This window comes from Gadus morhua, chromosome 7 (assembly GCF_902167405.1).
Source record: "Gadus morhua chromosome 7, gadMor3.0, whole genome shotgun sequence".
Lineage (NCBI taxonomy): Eukaryota > Metazoa > Chordata > Actinopteri > Gadiformes > Gadidae > Gadus > Gadus morhua.
In genome coordinates this window covers 21,721,043-21,743,133 of record NC_044054.1, presented here as the reverse complement: position 1 = coordinate 21,743,133, position 22,091 = coordinate 21,721,043, and the positions used below count along the sequence as shown (strand labels likewise).

Sequence of the window (22,091 nt, the reverse complement as noted above, 5' to 3'; positions counted from 1 at the left end):
TAATAAAGTGCAAGCTTCCACAATTCCTCTTTTCTGTAGTTATTTCTCCAAAATATATATTTCTTGAAGTCTTGGTATTTATTTTGTCTGTTACATGTTTTAGTTCTGATCTGGCAACATGGTTGCCGTATCATTTTGATACTCATGATTAAAAACAAGTAAAAATTGCAAATGTTTTTAATAAATGTTTGATTAAAGAATGAAATGCAACTCAAGCGATCTAGATGGCGCCAATGAATGACCAAGTGTATTAGGTTCATAGCTGTCTGATGGTGAGGGGTTTGCTGGCCACCTCCGTGCTGCTGTAGGTCATGCCCCCGTCCCATCGGTGGTCCTCAGTGGGAGGCAGGTGCAGCGGCGCAGTCTGCCCCACCACGGTCAGAAGCCTCTGCTGCAGCTCGCCAACACTCAAGTTGTGTCGAGGCTAACCAACACACAAAACAAGAGCGCACACACATGCATGAGCAAACACACAAACACAAGCCCGAGGGCAATAAAATAAAAAGGTTTGATGCGAGAGCCAGGAAGGAGGATGCAGCAGGGCTCACACCAAAGAGTCAACCACTGAACAACAGGGGTCTTTGTAGAGAGCTTGCCTGGGACAAGACACTAGTCTGTGTGTGCGTGATCCGTACTAAAACAAGTTAATCAAGGGCTCTCTGTTGAATTGGGTCTTGTTCCCCCTTCTCAGTGATCTATTGATGGTTAACATCGCCTGAATGGCCCTCAGATGGCTAAAGTAGCCAAGTGTGTTTGGCTCGAAACCAGAATCTCTGATTGAAAGCTCTCACTGCTCATACCAGCCATCAGTCAATGCCAGTAAGCATTGCTCTCGGGCCATGGAAGGCATAACAAATATTTTTGGAAAGCTTTTTTCACACCATCTCTGGAATGAGAGAACCTTTTGATAAACCGCAGACTTGAGTCATCTTGGATGAGTGAGGCAGGAAGCCGTCTATTGAACCTGCCGAACAGACAGTACTTTTTCTCCCCTCACCCTCAGCTGGTCGGGAGTCGCTGATCCAATGCAGCTGCTGTCTATTTCATCCCCTTCCAGACGGTCGCTGGCTGCAGCGGCGCCACATCCTGCAACTGCTAACCATGGACATCAGATGTTTGGAATTGTGCAGGTGTTTAAGAAAAATAAAATAAACATTATCACACTCTTAAATGTGACCAACGCTAGCTTCTTCCTAAGTCCTGTTTGTTTACCTATAACTCATGGCTTTCTACACTTTAATGACAGCTGCATGTACAATAAACTGCCTTTTTTTCTATATGGTGTGTTGAAGATGTTCTTTGGTTGAAGATTCATTGTCTCCTGTATAACATAGTTATGGGCAGACAATACTGTTAATGGCCTGTAAAGGTAAATCTTTTACCTTTAACCGTGAAAGGCTGGGAGGCAGTGTGACCTGTAGTTTTACCTTCTTGATAGTTATACGTTAGGGTAAACCTGGCCCTCTGCTCTGAGTAAGACTGCCCAAAAGTGACTGCATCGCACACTTTCTTTAAACTCTGCTGCCACCCTGTGGACTTAGATGGTAGTGCATGGACTATTACCCTTCACTTTAAATTAAATATTCCTTTAAGAATGTGTACATAGTCAACCCACCTGACGTTGGATTCAGAATGGTGCTTTCTCGCAGGTCTGAACCCGGTTTTGACCCAGGTCTAGTAGTATATTGCCTGTGCAAAGGAGTTGCTACATGTCAGGGCATTGTACACGCTGTAACCTGTCATATCCCTCTCATTAAAAAAAAAAAAACATATATTGAACAATACACACACAAAATAATGCAGAAGAAGTTAATCAAGATTGCGCCGCTCAGTCTGCATGAAGGATGCATCAGGGTGAAATGGTAAGATGTCCAACCAGGACCAACCTTACATAATATTACCATAGTATATTCTACAATACTATATTCAACCATTAACATGACTTGCGTAATGATGCAAAAAAGTGTCATACACAACACAAATATCACGTTACAACCTGCACATAGCCTGAAGGGTTCCAAGGCCTCTGGACACCGGCGGGTGACCTTCTCTACTTCACTCGTTGTTCTGTTCCCAGTGACAGATCCTATAACAATGTTAATGCCATCGTCCTCTTCCCATCACCTCCCTGTTCATTGTGTTCTGCCAAATATATACTCCTCCTCTCGGATTTCCTTAGAGGAAAACAATGTATTTCTCTCCATGCAATCAACCTAATACTGCATTTATGAAACATAAAGCATGTTTTAAACCTTATATTTCCTGTATTAAACCTTATATTACATGTATGAACCCTAATAAAGCAAGTTTTAAACCGTATACTGCATTAATGAAACCTAGTAAAGCATGTATTAAACCTTATTTTGCATGTATGAAATCTAATTATCGCATGTATTTAACCTAATTATTGCATGTATTAAACCTAGTAATGGCATGTTGGCACTTATGCCTCACTCACCGGGAGATGCTGAGGCGTTTGAGGCGTTGGTCAAACAGCCAATCACAATGGCCAACGTTCTCCTCCTCCATACCCTGCACGGACAGCTCCAGGGCCGACACTTCCTCCCTGTAGGCCGAAACCTGGGGTCAAAGTTCACAGAGTAGGCAGGTTAGACCTTATGCCCCCGAAATAAAGTGTCAAAATAAATATCGTCAATCCTGGTTTCTAAAGTGTTGAACAGCGTTAGACAGTCCCTAGAGGAGCACTACCTTTTCTCGTAGCCATTCATTATCTCTGTGGGCCGCTCTTTGCGACTCGTCCATGTTGAGCTCGTTATTTTTCATCTGAAAAAGTGGGAAGACAAAGCGTGGCAGGGAGAACCTCAGAAGATAACCTCAGAAATAGCGCCACCTGTGTGTCACCACTACACACAGCGGTCAAACATCTTCAGTTGTTTACCTCTTCAGCCAGTCTGTTGTCCTTGATGGCTTGGGCCGTCCCCATCTCTATTATCCTTAGGGTCAGTGACAGCTGGCTCTTTATGTGCTCTACAATTGCACAACATCATCATCATTCATTATTGCACACTCATAACGGCATAGACAACAGCAGTAGGCTGTGAGTGCTGTGAAACACGGACTGGAAACCTCCCATCAGGTGTAACATGAGAAACCGGCTCTTGCATACTGCACACCTCGGGTTCTATTCAGGATGTTCACTTAAACTAAACGAGGACTTCCTCATCTTGTACAAGGTTAGCGCAGAGTGCTACTGTAACCCTATAACCCTAACTGAATTGTGTACAATTAATATAATTCAAATGTACATTTGACTTGTATCGGCCATAGTTAGTGCTGACAGTTTTTTGCGGGGCTATTTCGACTATAATTTACAAACTTTAAACCTAAACAGGCGAGTCGTCCCCCCACCCCCCCCTTCCCCCTCCATGATGGGAGGTTAATAAGGTGCCTTAAGCCCCTCTGGCTGCTAGATAAAATACAGCACCCGCGGCGGTGGCGGCGTCCAGCTGCATGCGCTCGTGCTCCTCCTCCAGCTGTGTGATCTGGGCCTGGTGCTGATGGACGCCCCTGTCCCTGTAGTCCCGCAGTTCCTGGCACTGGGCCAGCCGCTCCAAGACCTCCCTCTCCACGTCGCTCAGCCTCCTCTGGACGTCTTCCAAGTACAAAAAACAAGAAGTACTGAGCAGATTTGAGGATGTTGTACTTAGGTTGTGATGGTGTAGGTGTACTGAAAGGAGAACCGACACCATCGGTGCATTGGTTTGCATTATGACTCCCTTCTTGGTTAAACACATGCTATGGCAGGCATAACCTGTGATTGGCTGATATGGTTACCTGCTGGTCACCTGCTTATTAAGTGTAACAGTCATATGTGTCCCAGTGGAGCCATTGTAGGACATACACAGGGGCTGCTCATAACACTAATTATAGGTCAGCCCCTTTAATGCACCACGGCACGGGTAGTAGTAGTACTAGAAAACTAGTAAACTAGTGAAGATGATTCACAAATGGACCCATTACACAGAGCTGTCATAGCAGTGAAAACACACGTTTAACCCACAACATTATCATTGGGGAGGTAAGTAGTGTGAAGGAAGGTGTTTCATTTACGTGTGTCAAAGCACTAGCAATGGTCAATATGTATTACATTCACTAGTTTAGTCTACTATCCGTGCCCTGGTACATAAAAGACGGAGGCCTATAATTAGTGCTATGAGAACCACATGTGTTGGTTCTAATTAGACGCATCTGAAAACATCATTAAGGCGTGGTCAGTGGTTTTGGTTGTACCGTGTTTGGCTGATGGATTTGAATGCATGTTTACCTTCCACCTCCGCCTTCTTTGACAGTGCCGCGTCTTTGTCCTGTTCCAGTTGTTTCAGGTGCGCCAGTTCTTTCTGCGCCAGTTTCTTCTCCTGCTCTTTCACCTGCTTCAGGAGTAGACGCATCTGGTTGTCCTGCTCCGACTTCAGTTGCTGCAGCTGACCACAACATCACAAAAAATGTTCATTGCAAAGTTCAGCACCCAGTTATTGAGAGAATTGGCACAGTCGAGCTCAACCATTAAAGGGAATGAGAGGGAATAATGTTGTTTATGCGATCAATTTATTAAACAGCGTGAGTTTCGGTAGGTCATTCATTAAACAGTGGTATAAACCGCTAGAGGTCGTTAATTAAAGGAGTTTGCGCTAAACAATCTTTGAAAACAATAATTTACGAGATGTCTTTATTAATGTGCGTACCAACTTGACGTTTCTGAGCTTCTTCGTTTCTAGTTGGTCTATCTCTCCGAGAAGGTCCTGAATGTCTTTTCTTTTTAACTGTACACTGGAAAGAAAACGGCATGAAAAACAGCGTCATACTAATGTTAACTATGTTTGTCTTTACTTCACGTTCCAACCTCAATACGTATGTGTGTATGTATACTTACCGGAATTCAATGTAACTCTTTGCAGTCGTGTTCTTTTCGTCAACCGATGGTTCGGACATTTCCGATACATCTATGGTTAGGACCTGAAGTGGCGATAATGTTATAACGTGTACTGGTTCATTTAGATGTCAGGTGGTTCGTTGCTATGTCGTTGCTAGTGAAACATAACACCACAAACCAATTGTAACCAAAGTAAACTATATTTAATAATTGCTGAGTACACGGCACAGACCTCGTGGCGCAACGGTAGCGCGTCTGACTCCAGATCAGAAGGTTGCGTGTTCAAATCACGTCGGGGTCATCCTTTTTTCCTTTCTTTGTCGTGGTGATCGCTAGCTGATCGCCGTCTTTGACATGAACAATATTTAACTTAGCCATCATAACTTTAATTTTCCGGTAACTTTTATATGTATTCATTTTTTTTTCTAATCTATTTTTAAATCTCATTCCTTATTACGTTTTACGATTTAAATATGAGAGGCCATTTCACGCTTTTTGAAACTTTATATTACGTCCAACATGGAGAGAATACAAAGTGAATTACCTAGCATTAAACCCCTTTCCGAATAAGGTCCAACGGCAGTTTAGGTCGCGCCCCTTTCGACTTATGGTAATATGCACTGCTGTACCAAACGCGCATCGGACGTCCCACTGGTTTCAGGTTCAACTGGATGTCTGCTGCTGGTGACAACTTCGGCACGGTACGTTTTCATTTTAATGCTAAATATTAAAATGTGTTGTATTATACGACTTATTTCGAAGCTGACATTCAAGGTAGTAGTCTTTCAAATTGTAGCACGGAATTTGGAACATGATAAACTGCAAAATGTTAAATTGAGCGCAGAAAGTGTTCTATATTCCTTAATCCTCATAACTGATTTATCAATAGATACTTTAATATTGCATTCAATTCGATAATCAATTCATTCGGTTACCATTTGCATTGAACAATTGTCTTTTTTGTTCAGTGTTTACCTATTAATTGGGAAAGTGGTACATATGTGCTTCTCACGTACGGTTCAATCGAAGGGATGCGGAACATCTTACCTTCACTCGACCTGTGAATAAACACAGTTCACAGTAGTCGTCTACTAGGAGCCAACAAATTATTCAGGATTGAATAACTACCTACCATAATCTTTCACCCACTTCCACTCACTGCAGCCCCGACGCCTACAGCAAGCATGCAGCCTCTACCAACATTTCTGTTTACCTTTTAAAGGAAGTAAAACGCCAACAAGGAAATGTTTTTTTGCTGTGAAATGAAATGAAGTCTCGCAACATTCCTTGACTTAAGGTGGAATTCTCCTATCTTATTGGTTTATGCGGTAATAATAAACTCGCATATAGTTGGACGAGAGAGAACAATCATTTTAGGGGGGGGGGGGGGGGGGGCCTTTCCCGACAAGACACAAACTTTAGAGGCGTGAGATATGGACATTGTCATAACATGCAAGCATTCCAAAGAGCCTACTGTACACACAAGGCTGTTTCTTACTTTCTGAGGAAATGCTCTATGATTACCTAGGAAATACACCGTTTACTTTGGGTGGTTGTCGTGGCTATGTGGATAGAGATTTGTTTCGCAAGCATGCTGCTTGTCTTTCCATTAACAACCAAATAATCTACCAAAGGTATATTCATCTAAACATTTGATGGGCGATACATTAGTCTATAATTTATAATGTCTTCACTGTCATGGCTATATTTGTAGAGGTCAATGCAGGCTTGCTAAGATCCTGCTTTCAAGTCATCCTTCTGTAGGCCTGCAGAGAGGCTGACATAGTGAAAAGGCCGTGAATGATTGTGGACAGTATGTTATGGAATCATTAACGTTGGATGGACAGGTTCTGCAGAGTGCAGGGCAGCAGGAGCTGAAGACTTTTTTTCTACTGCTTATTCATCACAAGGCCACGGGAACATGACCAAAACAGCCACAGCAGTGGTCGGGCAAAAGGCTGTTCATGTCCTATGGATTATAGGTTAATGGCAGGCTTATAGGTTAAATGGCAGGCTAACAGTGATTAAGATGTGGGATGTGGTTTAAAGGTCTCTGACGTCAAAGCCAGACACAGAGAGGAAGAGAGAAATTGATTGTTAAACATATGTAAATGATGAAGTGTGATAGGTGAGCAGCAAATGTTTATTATTATTACATGTATAACGAGCGATATATTTGTATGCATTGCTACAAAGCTGTTGCAAATCTTATGAGGGTCCCTAGACAGTAACAGGCATAAATGTAATCACATGGCTTACAGTCGAAATCAGAATATAATAATACAAGTCAATGTTAGTATCCTCCTCAGATAATATGCTTTTATGTAAAAACAAACAACCAATGTTGAACAAATATTATTTGAGTATATATTAATGCAATGAATATTTAGAACATGTTTTAGTATGACTGCAAGCCATTCAGCAAAAAACAGACGTCATTGTGTGCCCTGGGGAACTCGCCACACATTTGTGAATACTGACTCCATGCACTGAAGTCATTTTCTGAATACCAGGCACACTACAAAACACCACAGTCCCATTCAGCTAGGCCCACTTCCCCGGGCCTCGTCCTTTGGTGTTGATGTTCCCTTTCTCTTTCACTTCACTTTCATGACTAGGAAGTGTGTGAAACGCACTCCGATTCACATCCGGGGACGGACGATCCGTGTCTCCTCTGTGTCCTCAAAAACCCAACAATGCCCCCCCCCCCCACCCCCCCCACCCCACGTTGTCTCCAGAGGGCTGCAGAGTGAGGAGAACCCGATCAGGAGGCTCAGGGCAGCAGGCAGAGCTGAGGACATCAGAGAGGAGGTTCCCCGTCCCAACCAGCAGCACCACCAGCGGCACCATGATCGACCTGAGCTTCCTGACCGAGGAGGAGCACGAAACCATCCTCCGTGTCCTGCAGCGGGACGCCCAGCTCAAGATGGCCGAGGAGAAGCGCATCAAGTAAGCGTCCGCTCGCCCACCACCATGTTGATGCCGCTTATCGGCTTGATATCAATTGATTGGATGTTTATTATTTTAGATATGTATATTTAATATTTATTTATTTATTATTTTATGTAGAAGATCATTTAGAATAGCTTTTAACTAATACAGTTCTTATCTATCTATCTATTTGTACTCTGAACAGACATAGTTGTAAACATATTTTTATCAAATATGTTTTAGTTTCTTGGGGATTTATGAGGGGATTTAGGGATTTAGGATCTGCCTTGTGGTTACCAGACATTAAATAAGATTCATCCTCAATGGACGGTGCAATAATAATAATTAAAATGTGTCAATCTGAAGCCCTATGAGACTGTCATTGAGATGTGTCTCCATCATGAATTAAATTATATAACAATAAGCAACATGACTTTTTAAAGTCCTCTGAAATGTCGCTGCCCTGAAGACAGAATGCATAAAGAACTGCCAACCGCAGCAACACTGCAAATAAGTATGAATACCACAGACTGTGCGCACATTTCACTAGCGCCGCATCAAAGCGGCTATAAATAGCGCTTTATGCTCCCGACCTGGTGCCCAGGAGCCTCCAACGCTCGGTGAAAGACAGGGGCCTGCTGAAGTACCTGAGCGGGGAGTGGTTCTACGAGAGAAAGCTGCTGCGCCATCGGGACCGCATCCACGGCTGTGACATCATCCGGGCCTCCATAAGGCATAAGCACAAACCCGTCACCCTGCGTGAGTAACCGTGAATGTGCACACCACCCACACACACATTCACACAGCTTTTGGGCATGTGCACACAGGTTTTTGAAAAGAATATGGGTGTTTGTTTGCTTTCTTTTTAAAAGTAAAGGGTTCTACGGATTTGCAGGAGGTTTTGTCTGGAACAGCAGTGAAAGTGAAGGAAGATTTGCTCACTTATAAAAAAATACCTCAAACGCTATTTACTAAATGACATCGTAAGTCATCAAGCTAAGCCGTGGGATATAGAAACAAGTGCTGACAGGTTAGAATGATGTGTGTGTGTATAGGATGCAGCCGGCCGTCGGCATGGTGAGTTCCAAATCCTGGGATTACAATGTTGAGCCTTATTAAAATGTTATCGCCTACCTCATAGATTGAACCAATTGATCATTCTTGTTCTGCAAAATAAAATTACTAATGTAGTCCTACTCATTCAACCCAACTAGAGTAGCATGCAAATGTTGCTGGTGAAAAACAGGTTATTGTTTGAAGTGCATAAAGGCTTGGTTGTATGTGGCTAAATTCCCTGTTTTCTTGGGACAGTCCAATTTGCTGATGGCCTGTTCCTGGCCGGGGCTGTCCCCGGAAATGTCCCCGCTTCAATAAAAATGTGATTTGAAAAATATAGGACTGCATTTTTGAATGGAAGAGAATGATTCCGTATTTGAGGGCTCCAATTTGGCTTGTTTTTTCCTTGTTTACCAACACTTAAAACACATCCCAGTAAACCTATGGACGTGTACTGCTAAATATTTGACTATTTACCATGACAAGAATGGGCAAAATATTAATAGGTGTTTTTATTATTTCAGAATTAATATCATCAGATATTTTGTTGATATATGGACCACCTAACTACAAATGTTCGTGTTTATCATTTCAGAAATGTGTTACACATCTCCTCGTTCTTCCAAAAACATCAGTGGAAAGATAGCTTTTTCGTTTATTCATGAGATATGGGATGTGCAAAAATTTTAGAATTACTTTTTTTTGGATGTATATATATTTTTAAATACATTGAAATTGAACAATATCTAGCCAAAAGTATAGACCAATGTACACTATTGCTAACCTTGGTGTGTGCATGTGTTTATTTCCTGTGTTTCAGTGGAGCTGTCACAGATGATCCCTGAGAAACCAAGCTTTGTAGCCAGTGTTAACCAGGAGGTGTACATTCCCCCTGAGCTCTGTGGTCTCATCCCTGAGGACCCTCAGAACAGAAGGTGAGCCTCTGGTCCTATGCTCAGCCATGTTCTTAAAAGAGCCAAACATGTTTTTTGTTGTTTACGGATTGGTTTTGGATTATCCAGACTGATTATTTGAACGCAAGCATTCAAAGTTACATTGGTTTAAAAAAGCGAAAGAAATTATTGAACTTTGTACTGTGAGGCCTAGCCATGAATGCAATAACTCAACACTTGCATAATATCTAGAGCAAAAAGGATAATTATGCGATTAGTGCAGGTTCTAGTAGAAAACTAAAAGCATTGTACAGTCATTATAGTACAGCCTGGTACATTGGGGCCCTGACTGCTGATGTATTGCCTTCCTAGCCGGTCATCAGTGCAATAAAACTGCTGGGTCTGATGACCCATACCCCTCTGTAATCAATTACCGGCCCTCTCGTGAGAAGCTAACACAAAGCTGTTTTTATGCATCCAGAAAAAAGGAATCCACACCCTTATAACCTATCCGAAATGTGTCGGTTTAACAGGATATGAATGGAGAATGTGAGACTTTTCCCCTTTATGGGTTAGGGTGTGTGACATGTTTTGACTGTGTTATTCAGAACCCAATTCGATTCATCACTCACCATCCGTAATCAATAGATTTTTGGATTGATTCAATGTTTTTTACCGTCGGTTGTGAAAGTTGTGAAAGCGATCCAAAGTGGTGCGTGCAATTCTTCATATATTTAATTTCTTATTAACCTATTAGTTCTTAAATTTACATATTACATATTTATTTACATTTCTTGTGCCATTAGGGAATCAAAGCGTCAACTTTTAGTTTCAACTGCTAAAAATTATGTTAATTGTTCTGAGACACATGCAAAAAAAAAAAAATGCAACAAACAACGTCATGTTGTCGTAAAGTCCATCACGAGTTTTACTGGTTTTGTTTCACATAACAGCAAATGACATGGCTGTAGCTAGTAGTGAGAGAGCAAAGAAACCATACGCTTGTAAGAGCCCTCGACTCATTAATCCGCTTGTAAGATCACAAACTCACATGCTCTGGGTTGTTTCCACAGAATTTGAGGAGCAGACATACTCCTAATCACACACGCAGAAATGCATGCACAAACAAACATGCACGCACGCACACATGCATACATGCATGCACACACATGCAGGACACACATGCACGCACAAAACTGCACTCACACATGCAAGGGTAAAAAATAAGTATAAAGTTCATGCTGCATTTGGTTAGTCACCTGTGTGTGTGTGTGTGTGTGTGTGTGTGTGTGTGTGTGTGTGTGTGTGTGTGTGTGTGTGTGTGTGTGTGTGTGTGTGTGTGTGTGTGTGTGTGTGTGTGTCAGGTGTTCTTAGTATTAGCCTTTTCCGGAAATTGTTCAAACAAAAACACTTAAGATCATTTAAGCAGGAGGGAGAAAGACAGATTGGTACCCTACTTTTCCTGCCTAACTACTGTGCATTGGCAATACAAAAGAAAGCACTGATTGTTTGGGTCATGTGATCAGAATTTCCAAAGGGCCAACCCGCCACTTTGTAAACAAGCCTGACTTGTTTGCCTGAACATTGATTGAAATCAGGCCTAAAGCATCTGATTGGTTATCTAAGTCTACAGAGAGTAGGCGTGAGTATCTGCAGGAAGAACGTGATAATTATTGTTTTTCACTTGATGTTTTGTAGTCATTTGATTGTATTTTGTCTATTCATAAAGAAATGAAAACTGGATTTCATTTGGTTCTTCAAAAGAGACACCCAAATCGAATATACAGTCCCCGACAAAGGTAAAGTATTCAGTTCTGCCAAACATAAACAACTACAAAAAAACAACAGTCACCTTTGTTCTTGAGTCATCGTCAACCTTGTCTCCAAGCAGCTAAGAAAGAACCCTTTCAACCAGGAGGCCCCTGCCCACACTAAGCCCCCAGAAGTGACTAGGGACCCAGCGAGTACAAACAACGAGCAAGCGGTGGACAAACCCCTCGACCCCACGCCTGCACGTCATGAGGGTGAGCTCTCCGCAATGCCAACGCTAAAATCAACCTCGATTGGATCCATGAACTCAGACAACCGAAGAACAACAATGTGGTTGCACTCCATCATTTGCTCAGATATATTGTAACAAACGTCATCTTTTATGTTTTGGACAAAGCGGGCATCTTGACAGTCAAAACGGTCAGAGCATTTTCTATGCAAACCAGTGTAAGTGTAAGTAATAAAGTGGTATCATGGCTGGTTCTGCGGGTGCTTTAGCTGTTGCTAAATATTTAACATATTAACTTGTGGCGGCTAGCATGAACATTAACTGCATGGCGGTTGACAAGCATATACTTGCAATTTCGAATGTACATTACCCTCGTCTCTGATATATCCTCCCTGAAATGGTTTTGTCTTCCTTTTCTATTTTCTTATCCAAAATAGGCTTACATAGATGATTACATGGGACCATTACATAATTGATCCCCTGCATTTAATCTGTCTGGGATACACAAATAGTTTTGACGTCCATAGTTTGCAATCTTAGTTTTTCTGTGGAATCATTTAACACTGAAGGTAGCTTGAAAGTGACAATTCAACAGTTTGGGAAATGTTGTTTAGTAGTGGCCTCACTATTTTCTGGACAATCTTTTAGGGTTTCAAGTCTCTGTTTTCATGCAGGTCATCAGATCAATTGTCTGGGAGAGGGTTGATTGTTAGTGAGAGTTTCCCAGGGATTATCGTTAATGCATATTCTAATACGCAGAGGTCCAAGATTAGCTGGGATTACACAGAAATACATTCCAGGGGCATAATCTCCCCTGCATGACTTTTCTCTGCAGGAAAGCGTTCTAGGAGGACATGGAAACAAAAAGTCTGTGTTTGTATTTGAAACACAGAGCTAATTTGTTTGGTATTTAGTAACTTAATTACAGTAGTAGCCATATCATGTAAAACAAAGCATATAGGCAAAGAACATAATAAATTATGAATAGAAACTCGGACGGTACTTAACTTTGTTTTTAAGTAAAGGTTTCTGTTCAAAGTAATGTGGTTTCTGGTTTCCCTTTCGTTTGTTTCAGAGCCTTTATCCTCGGCTGAATTTCCCCTATCTCATTCTACTAACCCAAACCAAGAGCCCCTTGAATGTATCCCAGAAGAGGACACCAACACGTCCAGCCCCTTCCCCCTGTACAGAAGGACATCACTCTTTTACTTATCGCAGGACGGTGCTAGTCAGGCTCACTATCCAACCCCTAGGGGCATCCTTAAGGTCATGTCCGACCAGGGCTCCACAGACTCTCTCGTAAACACCGGCGCAGTCCCCCAGAGCTCCCCAGACCGGAGCTCTGCTGCCGAGGACGCTGCCCCCACGGGGAGGGACGCCCTGGGGAAACAGGTGAGGTTCGGCCCTGCGGTGGGCCAAGGTGAGCCCCAGCTAGGGGAGATGGAGCCCCGAGAACACAGTCTGCTGGATGTGGATCATGTGGTGGGTTCCCTGTCAGCGGAGGACAACAATGATGGTGGTACCGCGGGCGTGTGCAGGCCTTTACTTAGACAGGTGGCTGTGGGCTCTCAGGAGATCCCTGTCGTGATGCCAGAAGTCAGTGCACATCAGGTCCCTGGTGGTAAGAGTTTCCTTCAAACCCGTCCGCCACCGACTCAACTACAGATCAAATACAATTTAAAAGCTTGGATAAATCCCTTCGCAAAATCACAAAAAAAAGGCTCCCTTTTACGATGGTTGTTCCCTACTTATTACATTTTTTTTAATCTTGCTTTTCCTGCATGAACTATAATAAACCTTCTTCATATATGCACCTATTCTTCATTGCCATGCGCATTTCATATTGGTGCTTTTCTTCCGTGTCATGTATTTTCTAACATACTTTACTTATTGCTTCGCTGATTTTTGCATATTTACTAATTTGTTGTTAAACAGACATTATCATTTAGTATAAGACTAAGTGGTACTGACAGTTTACAATACCGTTTGCCAGTTATTTTATGAATTTTTTTGTGTTTGATTTAATTTACACGTAGAATCTTTTCAATAATATATAAATGTGAAATTAATTGTGATATTCTATTCGGATGAAGACCTACCTAAGCTTCTGTTTTGATTTAGTTTTGACCATACTTTTGATAATCAAAACATTTTATCTGATATTTATTTTACTTGAGATTATAAAATGTTCACCAAATCGATGACTTCCCATCTTTTGCAGATCTATCAGAGCAGTATCATGACCAGTTTCCCCAGGTGTCCAAGCCTCTTTCAACTGAGCAGGAGTCAGGTAAGGCTTCTTACCTGGAGAACGGTACTGAAGAGGATGCTCATTCCCAGGCCAAAGCCAGAGAATGGTTCAAAATGCACGCAGGAGACAACGTAACATCACAGCCTGCTGTTGACGCCGCTTCAGATATCATGCTCAACACCATTTTGCCAATTCCCAGAAGCAGGTTGCTTAGGACATTTAGCAAAGCAGAAGCCAAGGACAACAATACTAAAGAAGAGGATTCCCTTGAGGAGATAGCTGACGATTCAATAAAACCTCGGATCTCCTCAACATCAGCCGACAGTGTTCCATTGGACAATCAAATCAACCCTGATTGGATCGATGAAGAAGTAAAGTCTCCAGTGCCAAAAGAGGTCATATCACTGCAGCCCACAGCCTTACAAAACACAGCTTTTAAAGACAGCGACGCGTCATCATTAGACACAGGCTCAGATCCACAACAGGAACCAACCGAAAGTGAAGAAGATGTGGCACAGAAATTATCCAACCTCAAGGCCTTCTGGGAAAAAGAAAACAGTGGACCGAAAGTGATCTTCACCAGAGAGCAAGCTATGACTGATGGCAATAAGAAGATCTCGGCCGAAGACATAACTCATGATAACGCAGGGTCTATAACAGAATTGACCCAGCACCATGGAACAGCCCAATCTCATGACGAGACATTCTTTCAAGAGAATGAAAGTGGTAACGACTTATTCGATTTACCTAAAGAAGATGGCACATATCACGCACATCCAATCCTCATCAATGACGAGACAGATGATTCTCTTGCAGGATCAGTTAAAGATTTCCAGGAAAGCAGCCCGTCTGGTCCTGAGATGTGTTCCCCACTACTTCCTGAAGACAAGCCCACAACCATTACAGATCTCAAGGGTTATTGGGAGAAAGATTACACCACACCAAAGATCATTGTTGCAAAAGTTACGGAGGCATCAAGCGGTGCTGATCATTCTAGTCCAGACAAATCAGAAGACCTCATTAGCCAAGTATGCCTCTCCCAACTAGACCTGAATGAAGAGGTAGAGAACCCTAACAATATAGCAAGCGCTAAACCCATGATTGGAAAGGGCTTTGTTAATAAGAGTTTGGGGAAATCACAGTTGAGGAAACTCAGCCAAGAAAGTGAGTCTTCCGAAAGGCCTCTTAGTCCTATTTTGTCTCAGTCTTCACGATCCAGAGACTCTTCCGACGATGAACTCAGAAGGAGTCCGTCCAAGGCTTGTCATCCCAAGATCCTAGTCAGGGAATCCTCTCTGCCCAGGGGATCTGCTGTTGATGGTTCTCCCTTGAAAACCTTTCCGATTGACATTGCTCTGGAACCTAAAGACAACAAGGAAGAGGGCGAAAGGCCAACGCCAGCACCGAGGCAAAGAACAGATCCATCGCATGAAGCAAAAGCAACGGTGTCGATTAGCATACCCAGCGAGGATATCATCTCCCGATCTCTCCCACTATCTCCTGAGGATTCTGAGAAGCAAACACCACCTGGAACGCCCAACCCTCTTGCTAGATCTTTTGTTCCTGATGATTATCAGCACTATCTTGGTTCCCCCGAAAAGGCCCATCGCCCTCCGTTTGAAGAGGAAGAGAAGAACCTTTCCAGTCCCGTTTCTGTGGGTGATGTTAAGAGTAAGGCACGACGTCCTCTTAAACGCCAAGGGGCAACCTATGGCAAGGCTATGATCGAGGGTAATCATTCTCGCATCAGATCTTGGATTGCACAAAACGCTGGAAGCTCTTCTCACGAAGACAAAACAACCAGCGCCCAGTCCGAATTTCGGGCAAGTTCAGGCAGTGAGCTTTTAAAACTATTATACTCAATTCCTCTAGACATAACTTAGAGATGTAACTTAACTCCCGCTGATAGTGTTAATTTTCAACACAAATCATAATAACCATGATGGATCCAGCAACGCAAACTTTGGATAACTACAAGGTTTCAAGGCTAACCCATTAACAACCTGTTGAGTGTAAATGGTCAAATTCTTCGCTTTAAAAATACTCAATGCTCCTGAAATTTAATTTCTTCTACTTTATTGTTCAGTGTAATTTCAGAAATCCAACCATCAATGGAGGTCATCTGGTTAACCCCTTATGTTAATATATCTGCAAATAAACTCACCCTGATTTAGAAATGTACCCGTTTTCTTAAAATATTTGGTAAGAAATCTTTCAATTTAATGTATACATCCATTCCAATATATAATTTTCAAAACCACTGATTACCAGTTTAACTCAATGACAAAGGCCATCAATCAGGTCAGTGCAATCTCAAACTGTAGGTGTCTTATCCCGAAGTTGATTGTGTTTTGTTTGTGGCAGGTTATGATGAGGGTGATTCTAGCCCTGTCGGGTCAGCCTCAAAACAGAGACAACTATCTATGTCCCAAAGCATGGAGAATCTAGGCGCACGCACAGGTAAAATATGCCCTGTTTTCACTTTGCTATGTTATATTGTATCATTATATGGCAGCAACCACTTCCCTAAAATTGTATTCCATTTGGGGTTCCCTGTTTCCCTGATGCATTGCAGTATAGTCCTAGTTCATAGTACAGATTGATTCGTGTGAGCCTGGTATACCAAGATTAATCGCTTGTAAACTTTTCTCAGAAGAAGACAAAGGCCAAGGCAGCTCTCTGGGACAGCTGAATCTGAGTATGGATGACGGTAAGAATGAACCATCATATCAATGTTGTAATACACATTGAAAATAAAAGGTCAACCAGGGACTCAATCAAAATATGGTTGTTGATGTGTGTGTATATCTGAGTGGTTGTAACTTCAGTATCCGAGGTTTGGTGCATGTCCAGAATTAACCGCCCTCCTGTTGAAACTGCCCCTACAAACGTTAGTGCATGTAAACGTATGTTTGTTTGACAACATATGCTAATACCACAGTGGTGTCAACCACTGTCACCAGCCGGTATGAAACATACCGATTTTAAACATTATAGCATTTTTTCTTCCCCCAGTTGGGGCTGCGGTGCCGCCCGCCTCTCTCCACCCAGACCCCCTGCAGGTTCGGAGGATGAGTAAATCCGTGCCCGCGCTGCAGCTGGAAGAGGTGATAGCACGCGACTCATCCCAACACACACCGACTTCAATGGCTTTGACCACTGCTCCACTGCTCGTGGGTCTCTGTGTGCTAATCTTGTCTCTCCCTCTGCAGACGGAAGACGATGAAGACGACGACTCATTTGGCACCAAACCCAGAAGGAGGACCACCAGCGTCGTGTCAAACCTCAGCCTCTCCTCGGGCCTGGCTTCCATGTCCTCTGTATATCATCCACCCGACACACGCCATTTTGACACGCCCTACTGCAATGCTTGCACTTTGTTGATGTATCTTAAATGTCCATTGATCATGTTTGATGACTAGAGTAGAGGCAAAAAGAAGCGCCATCTTACATTTATACCACTGGGGTTTTCACTTTTTTGGGAGCAGTAGAATAAAATGGTCACATGATCATATTGACAGATGAGAAAAACCCATTCTCATAAATCATTTTGCTGAACCATTTCATTAATATCCTAAGGAATAGGTTAATGTCCCGGTAATTACGTCTGTTGAATAATTAACATTCGCTTGAATTCATAATCAGCTTCAATATGTATTTTCGTTTTTTATTTAATTATTTTCAATTTTTACAGGCTGTCATTGATTTTTTAAAGTTGCAATATATCAGATCAGAATTTGCAGTTCCTGAGTGTTAGGTGTTCAGGGCGTGTCGATAGTAAAGTTTATTGTTAACAAAGAGAGATGTTCGGGCTGGCAAGCCTTTTTTTATTTATAGTTTGTATCAGATATAGGATGATATTTAATATCTAACACTAATGAAATCAATATCGAACAACATTGACTACAGATGTGTAAATGTAAGCAATAAACTAATTGAAATTTCCCACATTGCGACTTTAACCAATGGAAAGGCAAAACTTGACATAAAATAAGGATCATCTTTCTTACACACATGTGAACACAGTAAAACCCCACCACAAAGCGCACCATTAACGTCCTGACTGTAATAACATAAATATATTTCCTTATTTGTTTGGCTCTCCAACGACAGGTCAGTGGCAGTATGACCAGTATCAGCAATGGAGACTTCGGAGACATTGAGGTGCAGGGCACAATGCAGTTTGCGTTGAACTATGTCCAGAAGCTGGGTGAATTGCAGATCTTCGTGGTCCAGTGCAAAGACCTGGCGCTGGCAGAACCCAAGAAGAGCCGCTCCGACCCGTAAGTTCTCAGTGTAGGAAACAAAAGAGATTGAGAAGGGACTGTGATGATATATAGATATATCATCACAGTGCAATATAGTATTAAGCAATTTATGTTAGATACATGATTTATTTTTAATTTCAGGTATGTCAAGTGCTACCTTGTCCCTGATAAAACCAAGTTGGGAAAGAGAAAGACCACAGTGAAGAAGAGGACGTTGAATCCCTCCTATAATGAAATACTCAGGGTAAGGAATGTATCCTGAATGGTCTTCTCTTGTACTGACATATACAAAGTTTTCCAACACAGTCCCCTGTAGACAACAGACTGTTACACAGATATCTTCTTGTGAGGCTGTTGATACAATCATGTTGCATGATATCACTGGGAGAGTTTTGTCTTGCCATAAAAAAAATCGAAAAGGATGTAGGAAATTAACATATTCAGCCCTTTTTTTCAAAAAGATATTATTTAAATTAAGTTCAACTTTCAACAATCAAAATTATCTTAATTTTATTTAGTCATTGCTTGCACTCCAGGCACAATATTGCCAGTTGTTCCTAAAGTGTGATGACATTAAAGCCATAGATTGGCTGGATATCGTAGGACATCATTGAAATAACTTGTAAAAACTAGAAACAACTACACTATGGTTTGCCAAAGGTCAGAATAAGGCATTCGATACAAGATTAGCAACAACTGTAGACTGCATGTGTTTCAAATGAATTTAAATCATATCAATGAGTGAATTTTTTTTTAAGTTGCATTATAGTATGTCTTTTGTAAAACGCGAAACCACAGCGGTGAGTATCAAACTCATTGGTTAGACGCTCTCCACTGTCCTATTCATCCTGTTCTTATTCAGTTTAACTCTTCCTGCAGTTTAAGATCCTAATGGAAGTGCTGAGAATGCAGAACCTCAACATCTCCGTGTGGCACAATGACACGTTTGGACGGAACAGCTTCCTTGGCGAGATCAGCTTGGATTTATCCGAGTGGGACTTTGCAAACACCCAAATAAACGACTATGCACTTACACCACGGGTATGGATGATCTAGCAATTTAAATTCAGGTTGGATATCGGCATTACTTCACCACATGAAAGAGATTTGGGCTATTTATGTTGACTCGTGTACATTTGCTGTCAAATCCATAAATCTCATATGATCAAGCCTGCAGCTGAATATATACGTTTTTAATGACGTATAAGTGTCTTGATAGCCATATATATATATATATATATATATATATATATATATACATACATGGGGCTTTATTAATATTTACAATTAAATTAATTTACCTTTACAATGTGTCTCCAGCCATTGACACAGTTTCCCTCTCCGCTGGCTGTGCGCTCCAAGCCCACCAACAAGACGGGGCAGATGAGGGTGGCCCTGCGCTACCTCCCCCAGCCCTCGCACGGTGAGCCTAGCTCCAAGCTCTTTGTCATCTGGAAGGTTCACTAGTGTTTTGTTTACGTTTTGACCTCCCATCTCTACCTGTAGGCAAGAAGACATCCAAGATGGAGCCGGGTGAGGTGCAGATCTGGGTGAAGGACTGCAAAGACCTCCCGCCTGCCCGGGGGGTCATCATCGACCCGTTTGTGAAATGGTGTGGTTTTTACATTTCTTACTTGTTAGATTCCCAAGATTTATATTATATTCTTAGGAATGTAGTATCAATATCGGTACCTGCTTTGACTGTTTTTATTGGCTTTTTAATTTATTTTATTTACCACTTTAATCCGAAAGCGACGAATAGTGAATCCAGATCCGTGTCATTAAGGAGGTACGGGTAGACTGCAGAAATGATTAAGGGATCCCGCTGAAAGTGGAGCACTCTAGTATCCACTCAATCCCCCTGCCCTGGTGCCCCTACTACATGATCTGACACAAATACCGCCATGCTACATTCCCTGTTGGGAAAGTGTGACCGAGGGCTAACCAGGTATCACCTCTCCCCCACTGCGGCAGCACTGTGCTCCCTGACACCAGCAAGAAGAGCCGGCAGAAGACCCGCGTGGTGAAGCGGACGGCCAACCCCATGTTCAACCACACCATGGTGTACGATGGCTTCCGGCCCGAGGACCTGAGAGAGGCCTGCGCCGAGATCACGGTGTGGGACCACGATCGGCTCAACAACCACTACATCGGCGGCCTCAGGCTAGGTCTCGGGACAGGTGAGACGTTGACCGTGGTCGTCCATTGGTCCACTGCTAGATCTTCTTGAGGTTCTTGAGGTGCCTTTCTTTGACCAGAACCTGTCCGGACGGCAGTGATCGAGGGTTATTTTGTGACATTGAGCTTATGTTCATAAGGTTACTATATGAATCTCAGTGAACGGACACCATATAGTACTGGAATCTAAAGCTATGCTATTGCACCATCATGGACACCATTATAGCGAGGTGACTTTTTATTGTATTAAATAGGCACGTTAGCAGCAAGTACTGTGTGTTTATGGGAATGCAGGCTTTTTTAAATGGGTTTCTAAATGTTGTGTGATGTACTGTTAAATTGTAATGATATAGTGTTGTGATCATAAAGTCGCAACAATACCATTCCTCTGTCGGCCCATTCAGGTAAAAGTTATGGAGGAGAAGTAGACTGGATGGATTCTTCTGAACCTGAAACCAACCTATGGGAGAAGATGATGGGCTCCGAGGGAGAATGGGTGGAAGACATTCTGCCTCTGAGAACATTTGTGGTGGCAAAAAGCCGGGCCAAGTGAATTTAAACTAAATGGAATGTTAAAAAATACATGTGTGGAAGCAATAATATATATGGAACATAACAGATGAAACCATTAACTGAAGACTATAATGTGCATCTTGTTAATTTGTTACACAAGGCAAAGTGAGTCATTCCTATGTATGATGCTTGCATGATTAACCTTCCAGTAGAGCACACACACACACACACACACACACACACACACACACACACACACACACACACACACACACACACACACACACACACACACACACACACACACACACACACACACACCATTTGATATACCATTTTTATATCGTCAAATCACTTTAATCCAGAATCAAAACATCACTGATTTATGATCGTGAATGATTTGTTTAAAGACCATTGTCATATACTCATTATTTGACCGATGCATGACTTCAATAAACAGTACATGAAAACAATTCACAAGTGGAGTGAAGATTTGCTCACTGCATGACATACATGTACATTTGGTTACTTCATGGCTACGATAAGAAACTTTCGAGTTCCATTAAATGAGACTGCATAGACGACAAAATTGTGCATGCATGTGCAGTGGTGCAAGCTTTCTAGTAAGGATGTATCAGCTTTTAGTAATAACTTGGGATGTTCCAAGTATTAAATGACAACACCAACAACACCCACAAGGGGAATGATTAGGATTGGTTGCTTAATGAAGGGACGGAACAAAAAAATCCTGTTTAATAATCTTCAAATCAAACACACAGAAATAATCCATGTATGGTTAAACGTGTCGGTAGTAATGCGGGGAAGCATAAGACATGCTGCCTGGTGAGGGTTTTTTAATGGCAACTCATTCTACATTGGTGGTTGACTAGCCCAGAAAGCTGCAAAGGAGGGAAAAGAGCTTGGGCTAAATGGAAATTTGGTAAAGGTTTTCATCCACACTAGCAGCTCGAAAGCAATTTAATGCGTATCCAAATTTTAAATCTGATAATGCAGTTGTACAATTCACAAGGGGCACAATATGCAGCTTATTTGTAATATAGAAAAAATATGGATGATTTCTTGTTGGTGTGAGGCCTTTTTATTACTAAAA

General features: G+C 42.1%; 2 protein-coding genes and 1 non-coding gene across 21 annotated transcripts; 2 read left to right on the top strand and 1 right to left on the bottom strand.

Annotated features, from left to right (window-relative positions):
* Window positions 1–159: 159 nt before the first annotated feature.
* On the bottom strand, window positions 160–6,130 carry ccdc83 (coiled-coil domain containing 83). Of its 5 annotated transcripts, none has more exons than XR_003977258.1 (11): window positions 6,024–6,130; window positions 4,892–4,974; window positions 4,704–4,788; window positions 4,286–4,442; window positions 3,446–3,613; window positions 2,900–2,988; window positions 2,710–2,784; window positions 2,459–2,580; window positions 1,616–2,067; window positions 998–1,095; window positions 160–424 (listed from the first exon to the last, which is right to left on the bottom strand). XR_003977258.1 is itself a non-coding variant. In XM_030360340.1 (11 exons), exons 1-11 carry the CDS (start codon window positions 6,024–6,026, stop codon window positions 257–259), a joined length of 1,122 nt encoding a protein of 373 aa, XP_030216200.1. In that variant the 5' UTR covers window positions 6,027–6,124; the 3' UTR covers window positions 160–256. The 5 variants fall into 5 exon arrangements, 3 of the variants coding, with proteins under 3 accessions (XP_030216200.1, XP_030216201.1, XP_030216202.1); XR_003977257.1 differs by having other exon boundaries at window positions 998–1,092; XM_030360340.1 differs by having other exon boundaries at window positions 1,616–1,689; window positions 6,024–6,124.
* On the top strand, window positions 5,121–5,192 carry trnaw-cca (transfer RNA tryptophan (anticodon CCA)). Its single transcript has one exon. It is a non-coding gene; the product is annotated as a tRNA-Trp (tRNA).
* On the top strand, window positions 5,488–21,453 carry sytl2a (synaptotagmin-like 2a). Of its 15 annotated transcripts, none has more exons than XM_030360310.1 (19): window positions 5,488–5,592; window positions 7,630–7,840; window positions 8,427–8,581; window positions 9,699–9,813; window positions 11,501–11,570; window positions 11,663–11,795; window positions 12,846–13,391; window positions 13,992–15,692; window positions 16,386–16,481; window positions 16,678–16,731; window positions 17,037–17,128; window positions 17,234–17,341; window positions 18,135–18,304; window positions 18,431–18,533; window positions 19,169–19,330; window positions 19,610–19,712; window positions 19,796–19,901; window positions 20,264–20,469; window positions 20,872–21,453. In XM_030360310.1, exons 2-19 carry the CDS (start codon window positions 7,740–7,742, stop codon window positions 21,018–21,020), a joined length of 4,170 nt encoding a protein of 1,389 aa, XP_030216170.1. In that variant the 5' UTR covers window positions 5,488–5,592; window positions 7,630–7,739; the 3' UTR covers window positions 21,021–21,453. The 15 variants fall into 15 exon arrangements, with proteins under 15 accessions (XP_030216170.1, XP_030216169.1, XP_030216168.1 ...); XM_030360309.1 differs by having other exon boundaries at window positions 16,675–16,731; XM_030360308.1 differs by having other exon boundaries at window positions 13,992–15,857.
* Window positions 21,454–22,091: the final 638 nt, after the last annotated feature.

Bases quoted from the DNA above. Each gene is read 5' to 3' on its own strand.
- ccdc83 (XM_030360340.1), bottom strand. The intron at 2,785-2,899 runs GTAAACAACTGA...CCACTTTTTCAG, and splicing joins ACAACAGACTGGCTGAAGAG to ATGAAAAATAACGAGCTCAA. The intron at 1,096-1,615 runs GTGGGTTGACTA...GTCCATGGTTAG, and splicing joins CATTCTGAATCCAACGTCAG to CAGTTGCAGGATGTGGCGCC.
- sytl2a (XM_030360307.1), top strand. From the start codon at position 7,740: ATGATCGACCTGAGCTTCCTGACCGAGGAGGAGCACGAAACCATCCTC. The intron at 7,841-8,426 runs GTAAGCGTCCGC...CCTGGTGCCCAG, and splicing joins GCCGAGGAGAAGCGCATCAA to GAGCCTCCAACGCTCGGTGA. The intron at 20,470-20,871 runs GTGAGACGTTGA...CGGCCCATTCAG, and splicing joins CAGGCTAGGTCTCGGGACAG to GTAAAAGTTATGGAGGAGAA.